The sequence below is a fragment of the Branchiostoma lanceolatum genome, chromosome 2 (genome assembly GCF_035083965.1).
Source record: "Branchiostoma lanceolatum isolate klBraLanc5 chromosome 2, klBraLanc5.hap2, whole genome shotgun sequence".
In the NCBI taxonomy this organism is placed as follows: Eukaryota; Metazoa; Chordata; class Leptocardii; order Amphioxiformes; family Branchiostomatidae; genus Branchiostoma; species Branchiostoma lanceolatum.
In genome coordinates, this window is record NC_089723.1 from 24997906 (window position 1) to 25021084 (window position 23179).

A 23179-nucleotide genomic window follows, 5' to 3' on the forward strand; every position below is an offset into this window, starting at 1 on the left:
TGTTGATTTCTTTATTTTAATTGAAGATTTACCGAATTTTATGAGAGTGACACTGTGTTTTTGTGAGCTTCCAGGGCTCTGATTGAGATCTTTGGCTCAAAATATAAGGTTGCACACTGCGCTACCTGGGTTTGGAATTAACTTGCACCAGCCGAAATCTTGTTGCACTGTGCAACGTGCAACCAGGTATTTCGCACCCTGGTGAAGTAGTCTATCTTATGGTGTAGTAGTAGATGACAATGGGATTTTACAATCATTGGAGGAGTTTCTTACGTCTAGACATTCTTTGATATATTTCCCAATGTATACCATGCATGGATTGTCACATGTCATTATATCTCAAGGACGCATGTGTATGTACATGTACCATGTTCATGTACGGTATGTAATTCTACTGTTACTGTGCACATGGAATATATCCACACATTGCCCTCCCATCCACACTGGATGATGAATATGTTATTCATGGACTGAGCCTTTAGAGGCACTCAAGTTGAATGATTCCATCAAATTGTTGCAGAAATGGTGTGTGAAGTATGACCTGGGGGCATTGGGAGCCTGGCTGTGATTTGATGACAGAGGGACACTTGAGGTTGATGCATTTCTGTACTAGGGCTATTAAGGCAGGGAAGAAAACTAGAAGAAAACTCAGTGGGAGCTTAGTAATATTTAGTGCAGCATACCTCACATCAAATAATGTACATCCCTCCCAGACAACATGACTTATTCTATGTGTGTATAATGTCCACTGTCTAGAGAAGCAGTTTTCATGAACGGTTTATCCATATGATAAACATTGCTCGGATAGTTTATATTATATTTTGTGTGTGTCACAGTGCTGTTGCATATTGCAATTGGAACATACAAAATGTACATGACGTCAGTTCCGACGCCCCAATTGGCATCTTGTAAATGCACTTACTGAAGAACAATCTACCTCATTACATCACCCAGGCCACAAACCAACTGGGATTTTGGAATCAATGTAAACTTGATTTGAGGCTGAAGCAGGCTCAGGCCATATTCATTTTCCTAACTTGAAGGTACTAAATCATTGAATTACTCAAATCAAGAAACAAATTGGATTTGACATGATATCTTATTTGATTTTTAACAGGGTCTAAGGTGCGCATTAGACCTACAATGTTATACAGTCGTGCGATCATCGTCGTGGGCGAGGGTTTTCTTTAGACACACGGTCAGAAAATATACGGGACCCCCGCGGCGCAGAATTCCACTGATGTGCGCGTGTGACCCAAAGTGACCTCTTGCGCTCAAATTCAAAATGGCGGGGGAACCGCTTGTTTTTGTCACGTAAAAGATGAAGCTTTTACTGACTTTGCAGCAACTGTTGCCCTGTAGATGAGACGTTGAGAACGGTGCTCAACAAAGAAAGAGATTGAGGCTGGTACAGAGACGGACGGGATTTAACTCGAGTTCGTGGCCGCCGCAGGGGATGTCCCGGGGATCGAGGAATAGGGGCATACTAGAGAAGTAGCCACTGGTAGCAGGGCGTCGCGCCGGAATAACCGGTTTCGGATGAGAAAAATATGTTTCCATTGCTGACTGCATGCATATTTACAAAGAAAACGATAGAAACTTTCATTCCCGGACAGGAAACAGCACGCTGTAGGCTTATTAGCATATCACCCACTTCCGTCGCTGGCGACGATTCTTCTTTAGACGAGAAAAAAACAGCCACAGGCCCCCCTGCTGAACGTCGTGCGACTGGGTCCGAGGTGGTCGCACGACAAAATCGAGGATTCCCCGTTTATTGCCGTCGCACGATTGTTTTGATCGTCTTTAGACGGCCAAAAAATACCGTCGCCCACGACGATGATTGCACGACTGTAAAATGTCGTAGGTCTAAAGAGGCCCTAAAGCTCTAACTTCCACCATAGAATGATAGAGACCCCATAAGCAGATGACAATCTCATCGAATTCAAGGAAAATGCAGTGGATACGAAATTTGAATCTCACAACCAATTTTGGAACAGGCGTTGCCAGTACATTATTATTTATACAAGTTTTCATCTTGAGCATTTTATATTACAGAATAGGATAACATCAGATCTGGATGTAAATGTAAATGTCAGACATTGCACTTTTTAATCTCCTCCCTGCTGCCTGACTTTGAAACCAATAGAGAATGGGGTGCCAAACGGCTACTTCAGTGAGTGAAAGGATGATGATCAGATCTACATGTACAAGTATATGTACAGAATATGGCTCGTTTGAACTTTTTGTCTTGTCTGTCCTTCAAGGGTCTAGAAGGAGTATCACGTCACTTAAACTGGTTCACGGACCATACTGCTGATAGGGACACCAATCCCACAAGGATATATATCATATATCATACTGCCAGAGACCATTTAATGCTGGACAGCCCAACTTTACCAAAGGTTTGCTTGAGTTTCCTTGAGTTTGAACCTTAGGTTACCACATGCAGATGTCTTTGTTGCAGGAACAGTGGGGTTTGCTATAATTGGAAGGAACCACTGAGTACAGGGTGGTCACAGTGTGTACGTGATGTGCATCGCTTGCTTCATTACTTTGAGGTGTCATCAAGCAACGCGGGGGTCGCGCAGGTCAAGGCTTTGTGGCAGCCTGTTGTCTTTAAGTTGAAACTGGTCTCAGACACAGCCATTTTCCCCACAGTTGGCTTGAAGCATGATTCTGTGCGTTTGTCCGACACTTGCAATGCCTGAGATTCCTTCTGAAATGGTCCAGTTTGCTGACGGTGTTGTCAGAGATTCAGATATTCTTCAACAGGAGGTAGGAAAGTATGCCAGTATTGATTGGTGTTAGATTCTGCTTCCTTGATATTGCAATGGTTCAATTGTAGTTTGCATGGTCTCCCACTACACAGATGTATGTGTACATTAAATACTAAACATGGTTCCGTTTGAGTCAGCCTATATGTGTTGAATGAAAAAAATGTATGGATAACATTTGCTAGTGGACAGAACTTTCATATCATGGCACTGGTTTTATGGGAACTGTGTGTACTCAATTGTTACCTACATCTTGGCTGTACTACTGAGCAGCACAAAATTTTGGCAGAGTGAAAGGTGTTATAAATACCCTACTTACCAGGGTTGCCCATTACACTAATTGTAGGACCCTTTTGTTGGGGATTATATAGCATTACATTGCCTGTTAGTAACTTCAAAGCTTACTTCTTTGTTGTATTGGTTGCTGATTCTAATGCAGATAAATGTTGTTGTGCATAATGGCAAATGTGAGGGTGGTTCGGTATAGTGATTAGTATGATTACTGTTGATTAGTATGATAGCAGCTTCTTAGGAGTCGTGCAGTTTTAGCCATGGTGACTTGATTTTTGCAGAACCAGGTGTGAGAGGTTGTTCGATATTTGATATAACCAGTTGTTGCCTGTTGTATGTGAAGCTAATTGTATTGCGCCACAGAGCTATTATGTAAATTATACTGGTCCAATTCAGACATGCGGCCTTGGTTTTGTTTGAGGTCGAACAAATGAATAAACAAGATGTTGCGGTTGTAACATGGCTAAGCTACATGTATTTGTTAGTGTTAGTGCCTATTACTAATACAAATACAGTGTTCATTGTTGTATTGATAAAAGTTTGAGGAAGTATATGGGTGGCTGAAATGTCAATGACCTGTCAATGTGAGGGGTTGGGTTGCAGGGACACAATAGCTACATGATGACGTATAGTAGGGGGTGGCTCAGGTATTTTCCCTGCAGCAATGGGAGGGATCCCAAGTGAATATGGAAGGTCTTGTCTTTTGATTCTGAAGGTCTCTCTTTGACGATTTGGATGTCTTCCATGTAATGGAAAGAAAGGTAGCCCTGCACAAGTCAGGTTACTAGGTGTTACACTTTGCCTGTCTCTAGCTAGCCTGGATGCCAGAGATTGGGGGTCTGGCATCCAGGCTAGACTCTACCTCACACCTCATTAATTTGTCATCGTATCTGCTCCAGTGGTGAAACTGGAAGGTTACTGGTGGTCAGTGACAGTGTGCCTGTTGCGACCTACAATGAAGGTCAGAAGGTCATGAACGTCCTATTAGCTGCACTTTCACCTTAAAGTTGTCTAGTGTTCATGTCCCATAAACTACATTCGTACATTGTGCACATCAAAGGCAAATTTATGCTTGAAGTTGTAATTTTGTAAAATACTGTAAATGCAGAAATGTACACAGTGTTTTTTTGTATATAGCGCTGCCGCAAACTTGAAACCACTGCGAATTTTTGCAGGAAATAAAAACCACACGAACTGCATTTACAGTATCATGGCCAGGGCTCAGCTACAACCAAATAAGATAGAGGATACGTGGATGAAGGTTAGACATCCAGGTAATGAGATGTACAAGATCACAGTTACTCAAGCAGCTTGATAAAATTTGGAAGGTCAGACACTTCAGACAGTGGATACTTTCAGTTTTTAATGTGTTTTGATGCCTATCGAAGAAAAACTAAGATGGTCGTATGAAACCCATTCCCCCTTACTTATGACATACATGTATATGTGTAAGCCTTGGCCATAGAGGGGTAACCCAATATCCACCAGGTGTGCATTAGGAGCACGTTTGCTCAGTACCATCGTTAAGATAATTGAAAACAAGCTTGCAGTTGGCAGCTTTGAGTTGCGGAATTACATCAAGGATCCTTCCTGAAATGTGACCAGGCTGCGGGTATGACGTTATTCCACAGAACAGTCAGGGTGGCTCAGCTGTCACTTAGGCCCTGATAATGAGTCCAGCTGCACAGGATGGGAGAGAAATACACACAGAGGTTTAACAAGATTGGCAACATAAAAAGATGTTGCCATGGCGACGGTGGTCGCTGCTAACGTTTTCGTTTTTAGCCCACATGCAAATAAGGACCCTGCATAAATCATATCAGTCGATCACCCTCTTTACCAAAATAACACAAGTTGTCCAATGTATGAAAATCCTGTTTTCACAAAAAAAGATATCGTACCATTTCCTCATAAATTATGTAAATGAGGCCCTCTATGCAAGATTTGTTTAATAGTGGCCACATTTACTTAACTCCCAAATGGTGCAAAAATGAAATCCCCATCATTTACCACTATGGATTTATAGTATTTTGTCATTAATTATGCAAATTAAGTATCAATTTGCATAATTGATATCTATCGATATTTATCTCTTTCTCAGTTACATATGTCATGTGTTTGAGAGCCCTATAATAGAATGCAGCTGATTGATTAACTGTCGTCATTAATTATGCAAATCAGATATTGATTTGCATATTTGGCATATGATTATGTAAATCTTCACTTAAGCTATCTACACACCAAAAATTATGATGATCCGTCATCCCCTTCTTGTGTTATTCTCTTTCAAAGTTTGAGTCAAAATCAGCTCCTGCAGTTCCAAAAAAAAGCCACTAGGGGGTCCAAATCTACAGGACATATTTACCTAACAAAGAGCTATCCACCACTTAAAAATCATGACTATAGCATGTTCAGAAGACGAGATTTGAAAGGTGAAGATTCCCCTGCAGTACCATAGAAAGTCGCTAGGGGGCCCAAAATCCAATCATTGCAAGGTCTCCCACAGAACTACCCACCTACAAAATATGAAGACAATACATCCAGGCATTCTTGAGTTATCGTCCCATGGACTTTCACATTCCTGTACAATTCCTAGAATTCTTGCAATCTGCACACAATATAGTAAAAATTTGGCTCGCCCCTGAGGCGTCGCCAAAAATGCACACTACAGGACATGTGACTAGACTACACACTTCTTGTCCTCTCAAGATTATATTGTCCATTGTATCCTCTGAAAGTTTGATACAAAAGTTTCAAGTCTCTGCCTAGTCTCGGCCTAGTCTCGTGTTCTTGCGAGACTAGGTCACTCCGTGAAAAAGACGTACAGACTAGACGTAGAAAATTTGGAGGTGTGTATTTCACTACCTTTCCTTTTAAGTCACTGTTTGAGGAATTTTCTTGTAACTGATGCAAAAGATAGTTTAAGCTGGTGTGTTACGTCGAAGGGCTGTTATACGAGCTAGCTATACAGACACAGATACTCATAGTCATACAGATGCATTATGTACAATCTTGATGCAGTTAGGCACAAAACATTGTTCATCAAAGTATTAATAATTTGATCCTTCATTTCCATGTTTGAAATGCTATCTGAAATTTCTGTCCCAGTTGCAACACACTGATAGATACACAGACTAATGGTATATCAAAATTTGCAATTTCAGGAATGAAAAGAATCTGTTTATTAGTAATATTACTTTATTGCAATATATGCAGAAATTGCAATATCCTCCCACTTCTTCCTCTCTCATGAAATTTATTAATACCTCATTTGCCTTGCATACTTATTCATGTATATGCAGGCCATTCATAGCATTCCATGCATCATTATATGACAAATTGCCTTAGCTGATTGATTGTCAGCTCAAAGACAGATTACATATTACCTAAATGAGAGACACCCCCAGAAGACTTTATCAATGTCTGATTGACATCTCATACAGCAAACACACTTTGATGTATGTAGGCAGCTGCCATATTTGCAACTAATTGCAGGTTATACATTTGACTAGAGGTTGAATCGTGCTGTGTTTTCTTGTTTCTACAGAGGCGCGGAGGAATCTCTTTTGACAGGACTGACAAGAACGCCCTATACATACGGATGCTAGGTAAGGCTTTGTCCTATTCTCATATCGGGATTACATGAAGTGTATTGTAAAATGAAGCTGGTGCCTGATAGATGTAAATACATGGCTATACAGTTCTGAATAGACATTCTAATGTTTTTATACACCCTGTAAGTTATATTCTCAATGTCAATCAACACAGAGAATAACTCCAGTTTTCCTTTGGCTAAGTTCAATATTATATCTCGTCATATTTGTGTTCCACTAGTTGATAAAATCAGTGTTGCCAGTGGCTGGTGTAATGTTGTGCACAGACTTGGAACCAGGCATGAATATGTTTTTCTGCCTGGAAGATGGAATCCCTTATCTTACAATGGTGTATCCATGTATATAACAAACCTGACTGTAGTAGAGTACAGATTTTTAGTGTTGTCATGTGTCAATCATCCTAGAATCATTTTTTAAAAATGCAACTGTTTCATGTAGAAGCTGCAGGTGTAAAAAAACAAGCCATTATTACGATGTTGTTTTGTTTGACAGGTGATGTGCGAACACGCAGCAAGCCTGATCTCGGCAAAGAACGACGGAGGAGCTCTTTTCCTGACATAGACTACAAAACCTTTGAAGGTAATCAAATTCCTACGTGTTGATATACACTTGTATCCAAAAGGAATACTTGTCCTCCTTGATGAGTTTTTGTGCTGGAAAATGAAGCCAGCTTGCCGTTCCAAATGTAAAATCTACAAGTAACGTTGGGTAACATAAATTCGGGATTTTTCCGATAATGGTTGACTGAAATCAATCTAGCAGAACAATAAACCATCCTTTTTTTCTATAATTCTGTCAGTATCATGTACTATCTTTGCACTAATCATATATATGGTAGATTTTGTCTCTAGTCGTGCTGACACCATAATATTTCAACTTGAAACTACCGTCCGCCGCACGCACAATTACGGTGCTGTCGGACAGGGGGGCACATTAATTCGGGAGAGAAGATTCGTCTTGAATATCTTACCGCTAATCACATTTTATACAGCAGCTATTCGTTCCATCCTTGGCTTGAGGAGAGTGCTATGGATATAGACGTGTCCAAGTAAAAAAAATACACGAAAAAACGGCCGTACCGCACACATCAGGCCAGTTCGGGTACAACCCGTGTGTTGAGTCGGTAGAACTTCACTCAAAGTCGGCCCATCGTCATCATCGGGCAACGTGTAACGTTACATTATTCATGGGAAGTTAGCTGGATGCCGTAGCAATGGTAATACTACTATGTCCATGTGTTCCTTGTTGAGTTAGGAGCAAACTTTGAGGAAAATATCTTCCTCAGTCCACTATCACACGCAGCATTTAGACAAAAAAAGTGTTCCTCACAAACCTTTGTCGTCTGCTTGACAACAGGATTCTGGTTAACAATACGGCGGGAAAATACACGTGCCGTAGGTTGTAGCAACAAAGAGGAGTTTTGATGATTGATCACACTTAGAATCCAGTTGCAGGTTAGCAAAAGAGATTGTAATAAGTTGTCTTGTAAATAATTGTGTTTAGCAGGAAGCGGATGTGACAGTTTTCTTATAAACCAGCCGACAACCATGTTGTTTAATTCTCCCACGAAGTCCTCAGACTGTTCCAATAAGGGACGGAGAGTTTTTGACCTCGTCGCCTTATAATCCATGCTTATCGAAGCTTTTCAGACAGTGTTCTGAATACGTAAGTCTGGTAGGTTTGCATTTCTAGCGGTATTACTTATGTTGCATCTAGCACATATCCCTAAATACCCCGTTTTCGAAAAATCCCGAATTTAAGTACCCCGCGAATTTAGGTTACCCAACGTTACATGTTACATAATTCCACCAGGGTACATAACTCCACCACCCTGAAAAAATACATCCAGACAGATCTCCAACCCAATGCCCCCAGTGCAATACAATAATAATTTTATTGCAAATTCCTGCCCGAAGTCTAATTGCAAACAACATACTTAGAATAACTGGGTACAAAAATGCACTCCAGTATATCTAAACTGTGCATACCTAAAGGTGCTGCACTAGAGATCTCTCAAACTCAGCTTTTCAAAGTGGCGGATTTTTGTAACCCGGCGGATTAATGGTAATGGAGGTTAATTATACATCTATGTCATTGTGTGGTGTGATACATGTACAGTATTTCAGTGTGAGCCTGCAAAAACCTGAAAATTGCTGCTTGAACATTTGTGTTGAATCAAGCATGTATTTTAAAGATACATGTACTCTAATGTTCACCTGTTACATGTTGTGTTCCACACAGAATGTGACGACTCCCCTCGCAGCAACCTCAGGTCTTACACACACCGGTGGAAACGCAGGAGAAGGTGGCTGAACCTCTCCCTGCAGACAGTTTCTCTTCTAGATGAGGCTTACTCAGGGCAAGCAAGGGTACGTCTGCACCGGAAATGTTACTCCCAATTGGCTAGTATTTGTGCAAATGCCTGTCAGAGAAGGATCATCAGTATGGAATGTTTGTATGTGTGAGTGCATGAGTGTGTGCAAATCGTGAAAACTTTGTGTGAACATGAAGAGGTAGATTTCAGAAGTGATACCAGTAGTCCTATTGGACAATTTCTGTATATTCTGGTAATCCGTAAAAATTTCACCATATTGTCCCATTCCTAAAGTGATGCTAATTATAACAGAAACTTTACTAACTTTTAAGTTCTTAAAAGGGCTTCATGACCAGTTTAAGAACATGTCGCGTGTAAATATTTATCTCCTTCCACTGTGTGGTTTTATCCCAAAGACAAACGTAGGATGTAGATTGACCCTGGTTCTTCCTTGCATTGATGATCCATGTTTGAACAGGTGACTTTTCACAACTTTTTTTCTTCTTCTTTTTTTAATAATCTTTATTCATAAAGCAAAAGAAAATACATACATTAAACCATCCTTGAAAACAAAAAGAACAAATCATAGTGATTCAAATAATAGTGCTGGTAATTAACAAGTCAGCAACATATACTCCTCATAGCTATACAATTTTCTACTTTGTGGAAGAAGTTTACATTATTAAGAAAGGATTGAAAAGTAACATGGTTGGTCATTCTGCTTTTATAGATGCACACTTAACCTAGTAAAATCACAAGATTACCGATAACGGGGGATTCTGGGTTCAAGTTACCAAAAATGACATTAAAGGAATTGAGCTATAGTTTTTGCCCTGTCTGCTGTTGAAACCAAATTTGAATTTTTCCCCAAAAGGAAACTAAATGCGAACACTCCCAAAAGACATGTTGGTAGGTTTCTTCGTCTTCATGGCAAAATGAACATAATGGACTGTCTATACATTTCCAAATGTACAATAACCTATTGGTTGGTAAGAATTTATTAACAATTTTATATTGGAAAAATCTGGTCATTGGGTCAATTGTGCAATGTATAATAAAGGTATAGACTTGTTTCCAGGGGATTGGAGTGTCAAAGAGGTACAGCCATGACAACAAACTTTTCACAACTTCATTGTTTGTTTCCTTTCAATGCTATGAAGAGAGGGAATGACAAACAACAACCACAATAAGTGATGGGTGATTATTAACTTCACTAAGAAGGTTAAGTTTTCTGGTATCTGTCTGTCTGTGTGTGAATACAATAACTTGAGAATGTCTGGGTGGATTGTCTTTGCTGGTATGTTGCTTGGTATGTTGGTAGGTCTTGATTAGACCTTGGCATGATTAGATTTTTTAACATTTCAATTTCAACACACAAGGTTAAAAGTTATAAAACTTCGCCCATGCATTCAATAAACAGGAGAGATATGTATGTACAGGGAAATGCTAACTGCTTCTTGTAGCCCTTAAGTCAACGGTGCTCAACTGTATTGTTAGTATTGAGCTTGCCTTAGAATAAGGGTTGGTCTAGACCATTTTCGTCCAGGATGTTGTTGCTGATGAAAGAAACTGTAATCCATGTGAAGACACTGCCAGGCACACCTTTTTTGTATGGAAGTCATGCAAAGCAAGAATTGTTACGTGATGTTTAATCAAACTTTATACAAATGGTGCCTATCATTGCTGGAATTTGAAAAAGACACTTCCTGCCTGGTTTATCTCGGGTAATTGTTATCGATTTGTAAAAAGTCTTAATCGTTTCAACATTTTTTAACAATTGGTATGATGATCTCTTCAATATGAAGTGATATGACTGGGGGCTAAATGAAGACACTCAGAGCTTGGTCAGGTGGAGAAGTGTCCCTAGCCTAATTTGATACCTTGGATCAGACCATTTGACAGCTTGATGTGGGGGTGTGTATAGCAGCAGCACTTCTTTCTGGACTCGCCATGAAAAGGATTTTTCTTTCATTGTTAACAAAAGATGTACAGGATCTGACAAAAGTACATTTGTTCAACATGACCTTGCCAATGCTTATTTTGCTTATAACTGACCACTAGTCTTAATGCATTAGAATATACTATGATTGGAAATTTGGAATACCTCTATGAAATATTGCATCTAAGGGGTGTTGGTTTGCTGGAATGATGAAAATAAGACAAAAAATGGACAAAACTAAGATTCATGAAGGCCAGCAACAGAGAAAAATAGATGTTCATGTTTATGAAAAAGTGCACGTAGTGTGTGGGTATCCTGGTGTTTTGACGTGTGTTTGATGCATCTACCAGTCTGTGGGAAATGTGACTTGGTATGTAAATGAGGTGAAACAGCTCTACTCTCCCACATTGTTGCGCTGGTGACCCAACAATAACATACAATGTAGGGCAGCTACAGCTATTAGCACGGGTATTGTGCCAGAAACAATTTGATTGAAATTTTGATCATAAATTTTTAACCTTCTTTACAATCAATTCAATTCTGTCATCACTGTAATGTGCTGAAATTGAATGGTATGTTGTGATGTGCACAGTGGAAAACTTCAGATATACAATGATTTTGCAATCCAGAAAAGGTTACTGTTGATGAGTATCTTGTCTCTAACTAACTTTGTTATCTAATAAAGGGGCCACACACAGTCCTCTGGTGCTTATCTATACATGTACATTGTACAGTTTGCCATGTGGGACCCAAACCATGGTCAAGTAGTTTCTGGACTCTTCATCACCATTACCAGTGTTGAAGTGTTACTTCCCAAAGTAGGGAAAAACAGGAAATGAGACAGCATTCCTGCACATCTGCAGTTCACCATTACACAATTATAGTGATTTGTGGTCAATATTTTATTCTCTTGTCTTGTCCCTTGTCAGTTCTAATTATAAAAGCAACATTGTTGATTATGATGGAGAGCTGTGAACTGTAGTTGAGTGCTCAAATATACTGAGGCTACAAATTCCACCTTACTGGCCTTCGGTTACTCACTGTCTTACATCATGTAATCGTGAACAGTCACTCTCTCAGGGGAGAGTGGTGGCCATGACATAGTTTCCTCCCATCACTGAGATTTAATGTACACATCTACATTGTGCAAGTGCCCATTGACTCATGTCTCATTTCACAAAAACTGACCGTTCCCAGACATTATCACTGTTTCGCATATGCATGTGTATACATCAAAAGCAAAGTTTGGGCTTATTGATAGAAAAACTTGTCCTTGCCCCACAAATATGTCATCGACTGTGCACAGACTGGATTGCTTCAAGGTTGCCTTTGATTTGTCTGCACCTAATGCAACCTTGGCCCAGTTCCATATCATTGGATCAAGCCATACATGACATATATACATGAACTAGTGCGTCTGCTGCTCCTCACAAGCTTTTGGGAGTGGCACTCATGGTTGCTGTACACAAGGTGGCCACATCCTCATACATGTCCATGTATGCTAATGAGAACAGGAATGAGACTTCTGTATCATAGCTGCCTACATTTGCACCCTTGATTATCAATGTCTAGCTAGAGGGGGGCTAGGGGAAGGGAGAAGTGTAGTAATTCAGTACACACAGACTGTCCTACATTTACATAACTGATCACTGCAACCACGATTATGATTTTCTACTTTTCAGCAATTACCAGATCATTTGAGCAATGGCATTCTTCATGTACATTTTGTATGTGTGAATATGAATGCAGGATCTTTTTAAGAAATTACTGGCCTTTGTAAAAAGACCATACCCCTGGCCTACATGTATATCGTCAATATTGATGTATGCAAATTTATTATTTCAGCATCTGCTGACAACTGTAACTGACTGGGATTTCGACATCTTCATGCTGGATAAACTCACCAATGGTAAGTGGTGATAGTATACATACATGTTGATATGTCTATGCGAAGGCATATATCTGTCATCTGACCGACAAGAGCACCCTGTAATGGCAGATCATTGTGACTTTATCAAGAGCTTGAGCAATATCTTGCTTCAGTACATTAGAAGAAGGACAGTACCTTTTTCACTTGTTTTTCTAACCACATCATGTGTTTTGACCTTGAGCAGTCTACCTTACATGTACTGGTACTCATTTTCCAAATTTGGTGCCGTATGGAACCCATGCAAGAATATTTTGTGTCTCAATATACTTTTTGTACTGTGTGCTGTGCATTGTAACCAGTCTAATGGTTTGTTAGTTAACTTTTTAAATCATTACAGTTAGTGTGTTACAAAGATAACTCTCTAACCTTTGTACCATTTTAGCTAGGTGTACTGGGTGGAGGCTAACTTGTATGTTTTGATGCTGATTTCAGGGAGGTCACTCTTCCACCTGTCCATCCACCTCTTCCAGCATCACAATCTCATCCAGACTTTCAACCTTGACATTGTCAAACTCACCCAGTTCATCTGTAAGTATTGCACATGACTCGCGTGATGTAACGCTGTAGTTTCATTATTATGTATATCACTGTAATTTGTATTTTCTTGATGGTACTGTTAAATACCAAAGTGAACTTACAAAATACAAAGTCTGAAAAAAAGAGGAGCATACAAAGGCACTAGAGGATGGCACAACTGCATGTATATGTTTGCATATTACTATACGATATGGCTTGTGGGTCCCAGTTGTATGCTAATTTCTGTGTCCAACTTGTCCCCTCAGCCCTTGTGGAAGAGAACTACAACAACAACCCATACCACAATGCACTGCATGCGGCAGATGTCACCCAGGCTATGCACTGTTTCCTAAGGGAACTAAAAGTATGTGTTAACAAGTCCTATCTTTGTTTTAGCATGTCACAACTTAGTGACTTAGATATATGTATGTGTTTCTGAAATTCGTATGTTTTACAGCGATGCTGTTCCTTTGATTTGCATTGTTACACTTCATGAACCAGATTTGAAAAAATCCTCAAAAAGTAATTACGTGCATGATCAACCGTTGCACAGTTCTGTGCGAAACTAATTAAGTGGGAGACATTGAAGATTCAGATCTTCAATAAAGGCTTGTCAGGCTGTCAGAAAGATTTGCTCACAAAATAAAACGGTGTAGCATGGTGTTGATTTATAAGGTATTACACTGCAACAGAAAATGAAGAGAAAAAAATGTCACCCTTGTCAGCGTTTAATGGTGGAGTAAAGTAGCCAAACACATTCAAATCAAAGCCAGAATGCTAGCAGTGTTCTCGCCAGGCCTTTTCAGCATAGGGGCCCCCTATGCTGTGATTTGGACCCCCTATGCTGTGATCTGGACCCCTATGCTGTGTTTCAACCAGCATAGGGGTGTTTCTTTCTGGGACAAACCTTGTTTGTTCATATTAGTAGTTCATATTTTGCTTTAGAATGAGGCTGTGACAGAGGAAAAAGTCTACTTCACAAAATTTATCCCTCAAAATGCATGAAATAATGTCTCATTGGGTTACAAATTTACAAATTTTCCGGGGGAACATGCCGGACTCCCTACTCTTGTCATGTCTTCAGCACTCCACGTGTGACTTGCACCGCGTAAAGTTGACCTTCTGTACCTGACCCCTATGCTGTGAAAAAATTCTGGTGAGAACACTGGCTAGTGTTACATGTGAAACTTGACCTCTAAGAAAAGCAGCCGAATAGAGGAATTTTGAGCGTAAATACAGGCAAAAACAAACAAACATGTGGATACAGTGATCCAAGTTGAAGAATAATATGGTCCCAAACACATGTTGTTGGCACAGCTTGCAGCCAGGCTGACCCCCTTGGAAGTCCTGTCAGCTGTGGTGGCGGCCATCACCCATGACCTTGACCACCCTGGAGTTAACCAGGAGTTCCTGAGAAAAACTGGCAACTACCTGGCAGCACTCTACAATGTAAGTTCGATCAGAAATGTTTGCCAAGAGTGAGTTTGTTTTCTATGATGGGCAACTGCAAACCAGGAAGAAACATAGGCCTCCTATACACACACATTTTCTGAGTTGACTGTGGAGCATTCTTTGTGCACACAGGGCTGTGAGTGGATTTGGAATGCCCATGGTGTAACGACTGCGGTCTTAACACACACAAATAGCACGGCTTGGCCCTCCAGCTAAGCAAATCGAGTCAACTATGGAGGTGCCTCAAGTCGACAAAATGCTACTTGTCAAAATGAGTAGCCTAAAGGTATCTTTGCACATAGAAATGCGTCTTGAGTCAACTCCACTGATTCAGCTTCAACCCCGTCCCAAGTCAACTATAATAACTTGTGTATAAAGCATGTCATAGAGGTGCATAGAATTAGAAACATCATCTTCTCAAAAAATCTCAACTGCTAAACACAAAATGATAGAAGAAAAAAAGGTGCAGCAGCCGTTGGCCTCATTACTCAAACCCTAACACAATTCTTCCTGATCCTTTCCATAGAGATGGATGTTTGTCAAAAGTACCAGTACCCTTTTGTTTTGCTATTTAGAAATATCAAGCTAGTACTATTTTGTCATGGCCATTTGTTTTCATACCGATCCATCATGTTTACAACTATGTTTGAGTGGTAAAAACAAAAATGTGGTCAGGAGTAAAACATTTCTGCATCAAATTTCACTGTAGCAAATTTTATTCAATTATCGCTACTGTAGAATTAGTATGGTTTGGAGGGTATGCCTGCTGGCTCACCTGAGATATAGGAACATTAAGTGAGGCATGCTTCCTTCCGCAGAATCACTCTGTCCTGGAACACCACCACTGGAGAGGCTGTGTGGCACTGCTCCGGACGACTGGGCTGCTAAATCACTTATCTCTACAAGAAAGGTCAGAACCTTGAATGTGTTCCAATCACAGAAGTAGAAACTTGAATGTATGTTATCATCTCAGCCAAGGACTTGTTTTCACCAGTGCTGTTTTCTTTTTGTTGTTGGTTTGCTGGTAGACAGTGTACTCCGAAAAGGTAATGAGAGTCTGATGCAGGAGATAGAAACAGTTGAATACACATGGCTTTAGATTGGAAGAAAAACTAGGTCCAAGATTTGCAGCACAGGCAATCCTCTTGTGACTGAACATGTTTTGGTTTTTCAGGCAAGACTTTGAGTGCCAAATCCAATCGCTGATCTTAGCAACAGACATCAGTCGACAAAACGAGTTTGTCACATCATTTAAGGTGGGTTCTTATTTCTATGGTTATGTTCTTTTGATAAGTGCTTTCCAATGTAATATTCGTCATATCAGATAGAAAATGTTGCAAAATTACCATCCTTAATTTCAAGGGACCGGTGTATCAATACAATACAAATGTTTGTCATGGAATTTAAATATACACATTGCTTTGATATGAAAACAGGGTGAACGTAAAGTTAATGTTTGTGATGTTCTGTGTTTTAGCAATACTTGGACAAGGGAGACCTGAAACTCCATCTACCAGCTAGCAGACACTTCACTTTACAGGTAACAAGCTTTGCTAAGGGCCAGACCACCAATTTTTGTTGTTAGGAACTGTGTGAAAATGTTGCTGCAAATCTGTTTTTTTCTCATTTGAGTTGCTGTATGTTTTTAAAACAAATCTGCCTCCCTCGATCTACTCTGATTCCATTCCTAAGGGTTTCTCTTTGGAAATGAGTATCTATGTACATTCTGATTGACTCAAAAATTTTGTTTCTGTTTATATATTTCCCTAAGAACATTACATGTAGTAGAGGCATAGAAAACATCATGTAGTAGAGGCATAGAAAATACACATGTGACATGGACAGTGACTGACATAGATTGAGACCACGAAAAATCTTGTTCTGTCTTCTGCCCGCATATCCCCTGTTTCAACTGAAAACCACTGCAAACACTCCATTTTCTCACTACTGGGAAATTAAACCACACATTTACAGTAGTTGTAGAATTCTTATGTATATGGTGTGCGTCCTATAGATTGCACTGAAATGTGCCGACGTGAGCAACCCGTGCCGCACGTGGAAGGTGAGCCGCAAGTGGAGCGAGAGGGTCACGGATGAGTTCCACAACCAAGGTGAGGCCATTTCTCAACACAGCACCTGTTCACAAGGTGCTCTTTCCTGCGGTAGCTGCTGTTCTAAGATCTCTATTTCCATGGGTAGAGTCAGGGCTGTCTCCGGGGTTGAGTTCATTCCGTCCCACTCATTGTTTGGGAGCCCATGTTGTTAATTTTTGTTGCTATATCTGTCATTTTAAGCTACCAAAAATACATTGTCATCAATTTCATGTCATGGAGTTAAGTCTATTGGAAATTTCTGTCCGTCCTAAATAGCAAATTTCCATCCCAGCATGGAGGGACGAGTCCTTGAGACAGTCCTGGATACAGCTTTCATAGTTACTTGTACTACCACTTTTGTACACACAAGGTTTAAAAGTACCGTTACAAGCACATCTCACACTCATGACAACATGTGCCCTCCCTTCCCCTCAGGTGACCAGGAGAGAAAACACAAGGTTGACATAGCCAACTCATGTGACAGGTACAGAGACACCATCTCAAGGATCCAGACAGGTCAGCTATCTTTTGATGTTTTAAGTTTTAAGGCCTTCTGTAACCCCTCTGTGATGAATATCTCATCCTTTACTATCACATCCTTGCCCAGTCAAGCTCTCTGCCAATCAGATGCTTGGCATCCTGAGTGCAAAGAAATGAATTCTGACTCAATTAATAGTTTAAAGATCCTCCACTCTTGTATGCATGCTTTGTCCCACATTGATTGTGAATGGATTTAACATGCTTTTAGATACTAAGGTAGACAAGGTAATTTTCCTTTGCTTCTACATTCACTATGAAATAGTAGTAAACATCTTAAGCATGTTTGTTGTTCCAGGTTTTATCCAGTTCATAGTGGAGCCCCTGTATGTCCAATGGGAGAGGTTCAGTCCCACTCGTCTGGCTCGACACATGATAAACCATCTTCGGGTCAACAAGCAGAGGTGGAACGGAGCACTAGCCAGTGAACTGGCAGAAGCAGGTAAGGAAGAAAGGAGTGCATTATTGTCAGTTTATGGTTCTGTATTGTTTGTTTATTCACATACATACAGCAGTAAATAAAAACATGCAGGGCCAGAGACATTATTTTTTAACATACATTTTTGTAGGCCTCCCCCCAAAACTCAATATGAGAATGGTAGCATTGTATATATAAAGTATGAATGCAAAGGAAAAAAACTCACTAATGAAAGAAACAAGTATCTACATGTAAATAATCAAAGAATCTGTATTGGCCAGCAAAACTAATGATGTTGTCCTTGTTGTTGACAGAAGCTGCAGCTGCTGCATTAGCCTTTGCAGAAAATCAGCCTGAAGATGTGGAGATGTCAGGAGCGGCCATGGACCCGCCCGGTTACCGCCAGGCCCCTCCACCCGGCAACACAGACCCCCTGCCGTCCTCCCCAGGGGTGGAGTCTGAGACCAGCTCTAGCCACAGGACAAACAGTCAGAGCGACGACGACCCAACCACCTTTGCAGAAGTGTCCGGCAGTGGCGACATTCGCTTTGAAGAGCCGGGACACTCCAACAACATTCCAGGTCATTCCGCCAACCATTCCAGTAAATGGGACGGCACCAAACTTTGCAACCACATTCCTTTTGTTCAGTCGCCACTGGACACTTATCGTGCCGCAATGACCATCATCTCTCTCCATGACACTCCCTCCACCGAAGATATCCTGACGTCGATACAACTGGACAGAAGCGACGTTTTTCACTCCAAGTTGAAGTCTCTGAATGGGCCTGTCCTCTCAGCAATAGTGAATTCTAGTGGGCCCACTCTATCTGCACAGCTTGTGGACTTGGGCAAATCTGTGGAAGTCTTGAAGGACGGGGGCTGTGCCAGAGTCAATGGCCCAGTATGCTATATGCAGGCTCACAATGGGAGTAGCTGCACTACAGACTTAAACTCAGGTAAAGGAGCTTCTGTTGAAACTTGTTGTTGATACTCACTATTACCAAGGAATTTTGATTAAGCATGATAAATCCTCAACTTCATACATCTTGATGTCAAGTAGCATCGTCATGACATCTTTTGGTGAGCTGTGTGTTACTTCTGTGCCATATCTCTAACTTGAGAACTTGCAACAGTGTAGCAATTTGGTAGTTATCTAAAAGTCACCAATTCTCATGGCTGTTACACTTTTACAAGACCTACTTGTGTTGTTTACAGGGCATAGTGCTTCTCCCATGGCCAGAACTGTTTCCTCTCAAGACTGCTCCAAGCCTGACGTCACAGCAAAACTGGATCCCAAAGCAGACGACCAGCTAAGCGGCAGCTCCACCAGCCTCCAGCCTCAACTGTCAACCTCCAGAAATGGTATCCATGACCGTATAGCCACCTGGCTTCAAAATGGGTGTGTAGAGGGAAACCTCAGCAGATGGATGGATATTTCTAACGGAGAAACTGGTGCAGGTTTAGAGGGAAACATTCCAAAAGCTCACATTGCATATTCATCTACTATTAGTCATGAGCAGCTGAATTCCACTCTGCCTATTGGTGCTACCTCCAGCAGAAAAAACTCTGATGACAGTTGTCAATCTGACGACATTAAAATGGAGACCGACAGTTCTGCAGAAGACGAACAATAGCCAATACAACATATATTGTTAGTACCTTGATGAGGAAATCTTTCATATGCTACTGACTACAGGTACATGTGTGTAGCAGGACCTTGTCATTTGTAGTAGTTGGAATTGGAAACACAGGTATGTGTAGCATCAGTGGTCTGTGCCAGTAAGACTGTAGATTATCTCCAGTTGTATGGGAACTGATTCAGAATCTACAATTACATTGAAGATGGAAGAGAATTGTGTTTCTAAGGTCCTGTGGGACACCAAAACATTTACTTGAAATTTTACCAAAACGTTAAGTAAAACTGCATATGCCTTGCTTACAGTTGATTTGCATTTACAAATAATTCTGGTCAATGCAAGAGACATGCAAACGCAAAAGTTTCCAGGCAACCCACCCCCCTCAAAAAAGTAAAACTTTTCACATTAAAAAAAACACAGAAATGTTAACTGATTGACACTTCCTATTGCAATAACTCCACACCAAACCATTGAAAGTTTATAACCATTCTTACATATGTCTTGTTATGTCTATTGTTTTCATTTGAATATTTCTTCAGAAGTTGGCCAGTTATTGACACATTTAACGTCATATGTTTAAACATAAGCATTTTGCAATTATACACCATTTGTACATTTAAGAGCACCATGCTAAAGCTAACCAATCAATGTCTACATTTATATCTTAAATGAACATACACCGGCTAATCAATGTTTTCATAACTGGTACATTGGATATCATTACCATTTTTTGTGTCACTACATCAATAAGGTTCTGGTTTGAATTGGAATAAGTGGTGGGATACAAGGCAATTCAAAGTGCCTATTATATTAGTTTAATGTTATTCAGTTCTGGTTCTTTTTGTATTTCATTAATAGCAGTGACCAAACTGTAAGATTTGTTAGTTATAATGTACATGACTGCTTGTCAGCATACATGCACAGTCATATATTTACCTCAGGGCACTTCAAACCATTATTTGTTTAATGCCCCAGCAGCCCCACCAATACCGGTGTACCACCTTCTTTTCCAAGGCTCAGCATATTAATGCTCAGCATATTTAAACCATGCAGTGACACCATCAGTTATCAGTCATTTTAGTTTATTAGAGGAATAACCATTCCCTGTCCATGTTGCCCATTGTTACAGTAACTGTCTGTAACCCTCTGGCTTCGTTTTGGTCTGTAGTCACTTATATGCAAAATATGCTGTGTTTCTTTCTCTTATTTTGTTTGCCTTAGGCAATATTTTTTGGGGAAACACTTTCTTTGTAAACAGAGGTTGCGATGAAGGATGTTTGAGAGCACTCAGGAAAGACCCTCACGAATTAGAGAAGGCTCTCTTATAACAACTGAAATGCTAGCATAATCAGATATGGGGAAAGAGTTTTTCTTCAAGCTTTGATTGCCTTTGCTTACAAGAAAAACACTGAATTGAATTGTCTTTGGCAGTAATAGCTCTTGTAGTCCTCTGTTCTTGAGGCCTTATAATTACCCGCATGGATTCTATTTGTGAGATGGTTTGATTTTGTTGAAAAAAAAAAATGAAAACTTTTGTCTCTCAAGAGCAGTGAAAAGCAACACTTCTTGTACCCGGTGTCAAGTTGCTGTAAATGAAGTGGCTGAAAGCCCTTCGTGAAGTTTCCTGCCAAATAAGACAAAAACGTTATGATTGCCATAAAAGTGTCTGGGAATGAGCACAAATTTATCAAACTGTCTTATTGCAGCACAGTCAAGCAAATTTCTTTTTCATAAGATGTGGGGTCCCAGAGAATGTACCAATCAACTTGGTGTTCTCTAATCTTTAACCCAGAGATAACATTGAAGTTGTAAATAACATTTGGCCCATCTGCCATTTTATGTTGTTCTTCAGGCCAGAGCACAGATCAGTCCCCTAGATATGAACACATGCTCTACCAAAAATGACTGGAGAGACATTCCACTGTATTTATTATTATTATTATTATTTCTTAGTATGATATGTTTCTACAATGCATACTTCATTACATTCCAAAGTGCAGTAACTGGTTGTATAGCATGACCAGACCTACAGCAAGTGATGAGGGGATATTGAAGATTGTTGACTTGAGTGTATAGTGCAGCTAATGTGGCTTCAGTGAAGATAGACAGAGGTTGAATAGACACAGATAGATGTTTCTCGCTGTGCAGCATCATATACAAATAAAATAATTGAAATAGCAAACTCCTGTAGAAGACACAGTATGCCTCACTATAACAGTAAATTACAGTTGGTATATATATTACCTCTTGAAGCTTTTGACATGTCCACAAGAAAACCGTGTAGAATCTTCACTGCATACATGTAGTAGCAAGGATGATTCTTGGAAAAGGAGTCAAATGAAAAGATGTTGTTTTCCATATGAGCAGTCAGAACTCGTGTGTTAGTTTGTCTTTGCAACACTCGTTGTTTTGTTGTTGTCTCACAAGTATCACTTGTGTTGTGTTGTACATTGTAGATTGCTTGACGCGTAGATCATCTGTGCAAGCCTCTTAAAGATGTTAGGATTGTGCCGGAAGTTTTGACAGATGCAGTTCATACCGGTAGTTATAGAGGACAGCAATTGAATCAGAGGTTGTGCGTGTATGAGTCTGTTTTTGAAGGGAATATTATTTTTATGATAAACTGTCTTTCTGCCCAGCAACATATACATGTAAAACAGTATATAAGCCAACAATAGCTGCATTTTAGATTTTACCAATTTGTACTCTAAAACAAACTTTGTATACTCCAATTTCTACTCTGGCATTCCCTGTAGCAAAACGTTTTATATGTATGTATTATACATTTATTATATATATACATATCTATATCTATATATATCACTATTTGTCTTGCCATTGTGCAGAAAATGTACTTGATTGTTTACATGTATGTTAGCTTGTGAGAGTATATAGAAGTCGGATCGTGTATTGTACAATATTAGTGACATGATTACCAGTACAAGTATTTTAAAGTTGGTGTTAATTGGGGCGTGTTGGATGTTGACAGAAGGAACTGTGTTGATTGATCAGTAGTATTGCCTATTTATAGAATTATAGTAAGCTATGATATTGGTGCTCTTCACATGACACAGTGGAGCCTACATTTTCTTTGCGAGAAACGTGATTCCACTTCTAGTATTTACTAATAATGTAATATCGAAACTGATGTACAGAAAGATGACACTTCTGAACAAGTCGAGTCAGAAGGACGATGTACAATGTTTTTGGAAGTATATTCTTCCATATCCCTCACTTCATGTACATTCCAATTGTAGCATTGTTGCAAGACTTTTAGATGTCAAGTGGAGATGGAAATACTACAGTATTATAACCTTATATGCAGCTGTAGCCATTATTATAGAGAAATGTTGTGAAGCATTCCTACTTTCAATCCCTTCCAAGTGCTCAATTATATCAGCAACTTATGTAAGGCATACATTTGTTAAGGATTCCATTATCATTTTTCTAGTTTTACCGTCACACAGATGTCATTCTTTTATAACCAGTCAGAACAGACATCTGAGGAATTCCATCCCTTTTCACTTTTCCACGCTATTCTAATAAAAATGTTCCAGTAGATTTGTCAACCCCATTTTGTGCAATTAGTCTTAACTGTGAATGATTTTAAAGTAGATTTTACTGAAAAGCATTATTACATGATATTGCTTTATTAAAAGTGTTG

At 39.8% G+C, this 23179-nt stretch overlaps 1 protein-coding gene across 3 annotated transcripts in view; it reads left to right on the forward strand.

Moving 5' to 3' along the window:
- LOC136428147 (high affinity 3',5'-cyclic-AMP phosphodiesterase 7A-like) overlaps positions 1-23084 on the forward strand; it is a 32299-nt gene extending 9215 nt beyond the window's left edge. For 2 of the 3 annotated variants that reach the window (XM_066417460.1, XM_066417461.1), the window contains 15 exons: positions 6613-6673; positions 7172-7258; positions 8921-9048; positions 12778-12841; positions 13295-13390; positions 13645-13742; positions 14696-14827; positions 15649-15740; positions 16005-16086; positions 16308-16370; positions 16845-16941; positions 17359-17439; positions 17759-17902; positions 18193-18834; positions 19094-23084. In XM_066417460.1, the coding sequence (XP_066273557.1) occupies positions 6613-6673; positions 7172-7258; positions 8921-9048; positions 12778-12841; positions 13295-13390; positions 13645-13742; positions 14696-14827; positions 15649-15740; positions 16005-16086; positions 16308-16370; positions 16845-16941; positions 17359-17439; positions 17759-17902; positions 18193-18834; positions 19094-19512 (2286 nt within the window). In that variant the 3' untranslated portion in view covers positions 19513-23084. Of the gene's footprint in view, positions 1-2615; positions 2776-6612; positions 6674-7171; positions 7259-8920; positions 9049-12777; positions 12842-13294; positions 13391-13644; positions 13743-14695; positions 14828-15648; positions 15741-16004; positions 16087-16307; positions 16371-16844; positions 16942-17358; positions 17440-17758; positions 17903-18192; positions 18835-19093 lie in introns of those variants that run through there. The other variant, XM_066417462.1, reaches the window with a different exon arrangement.
- Positions 23085-23179: the final 95 nt, after the last annotated feature.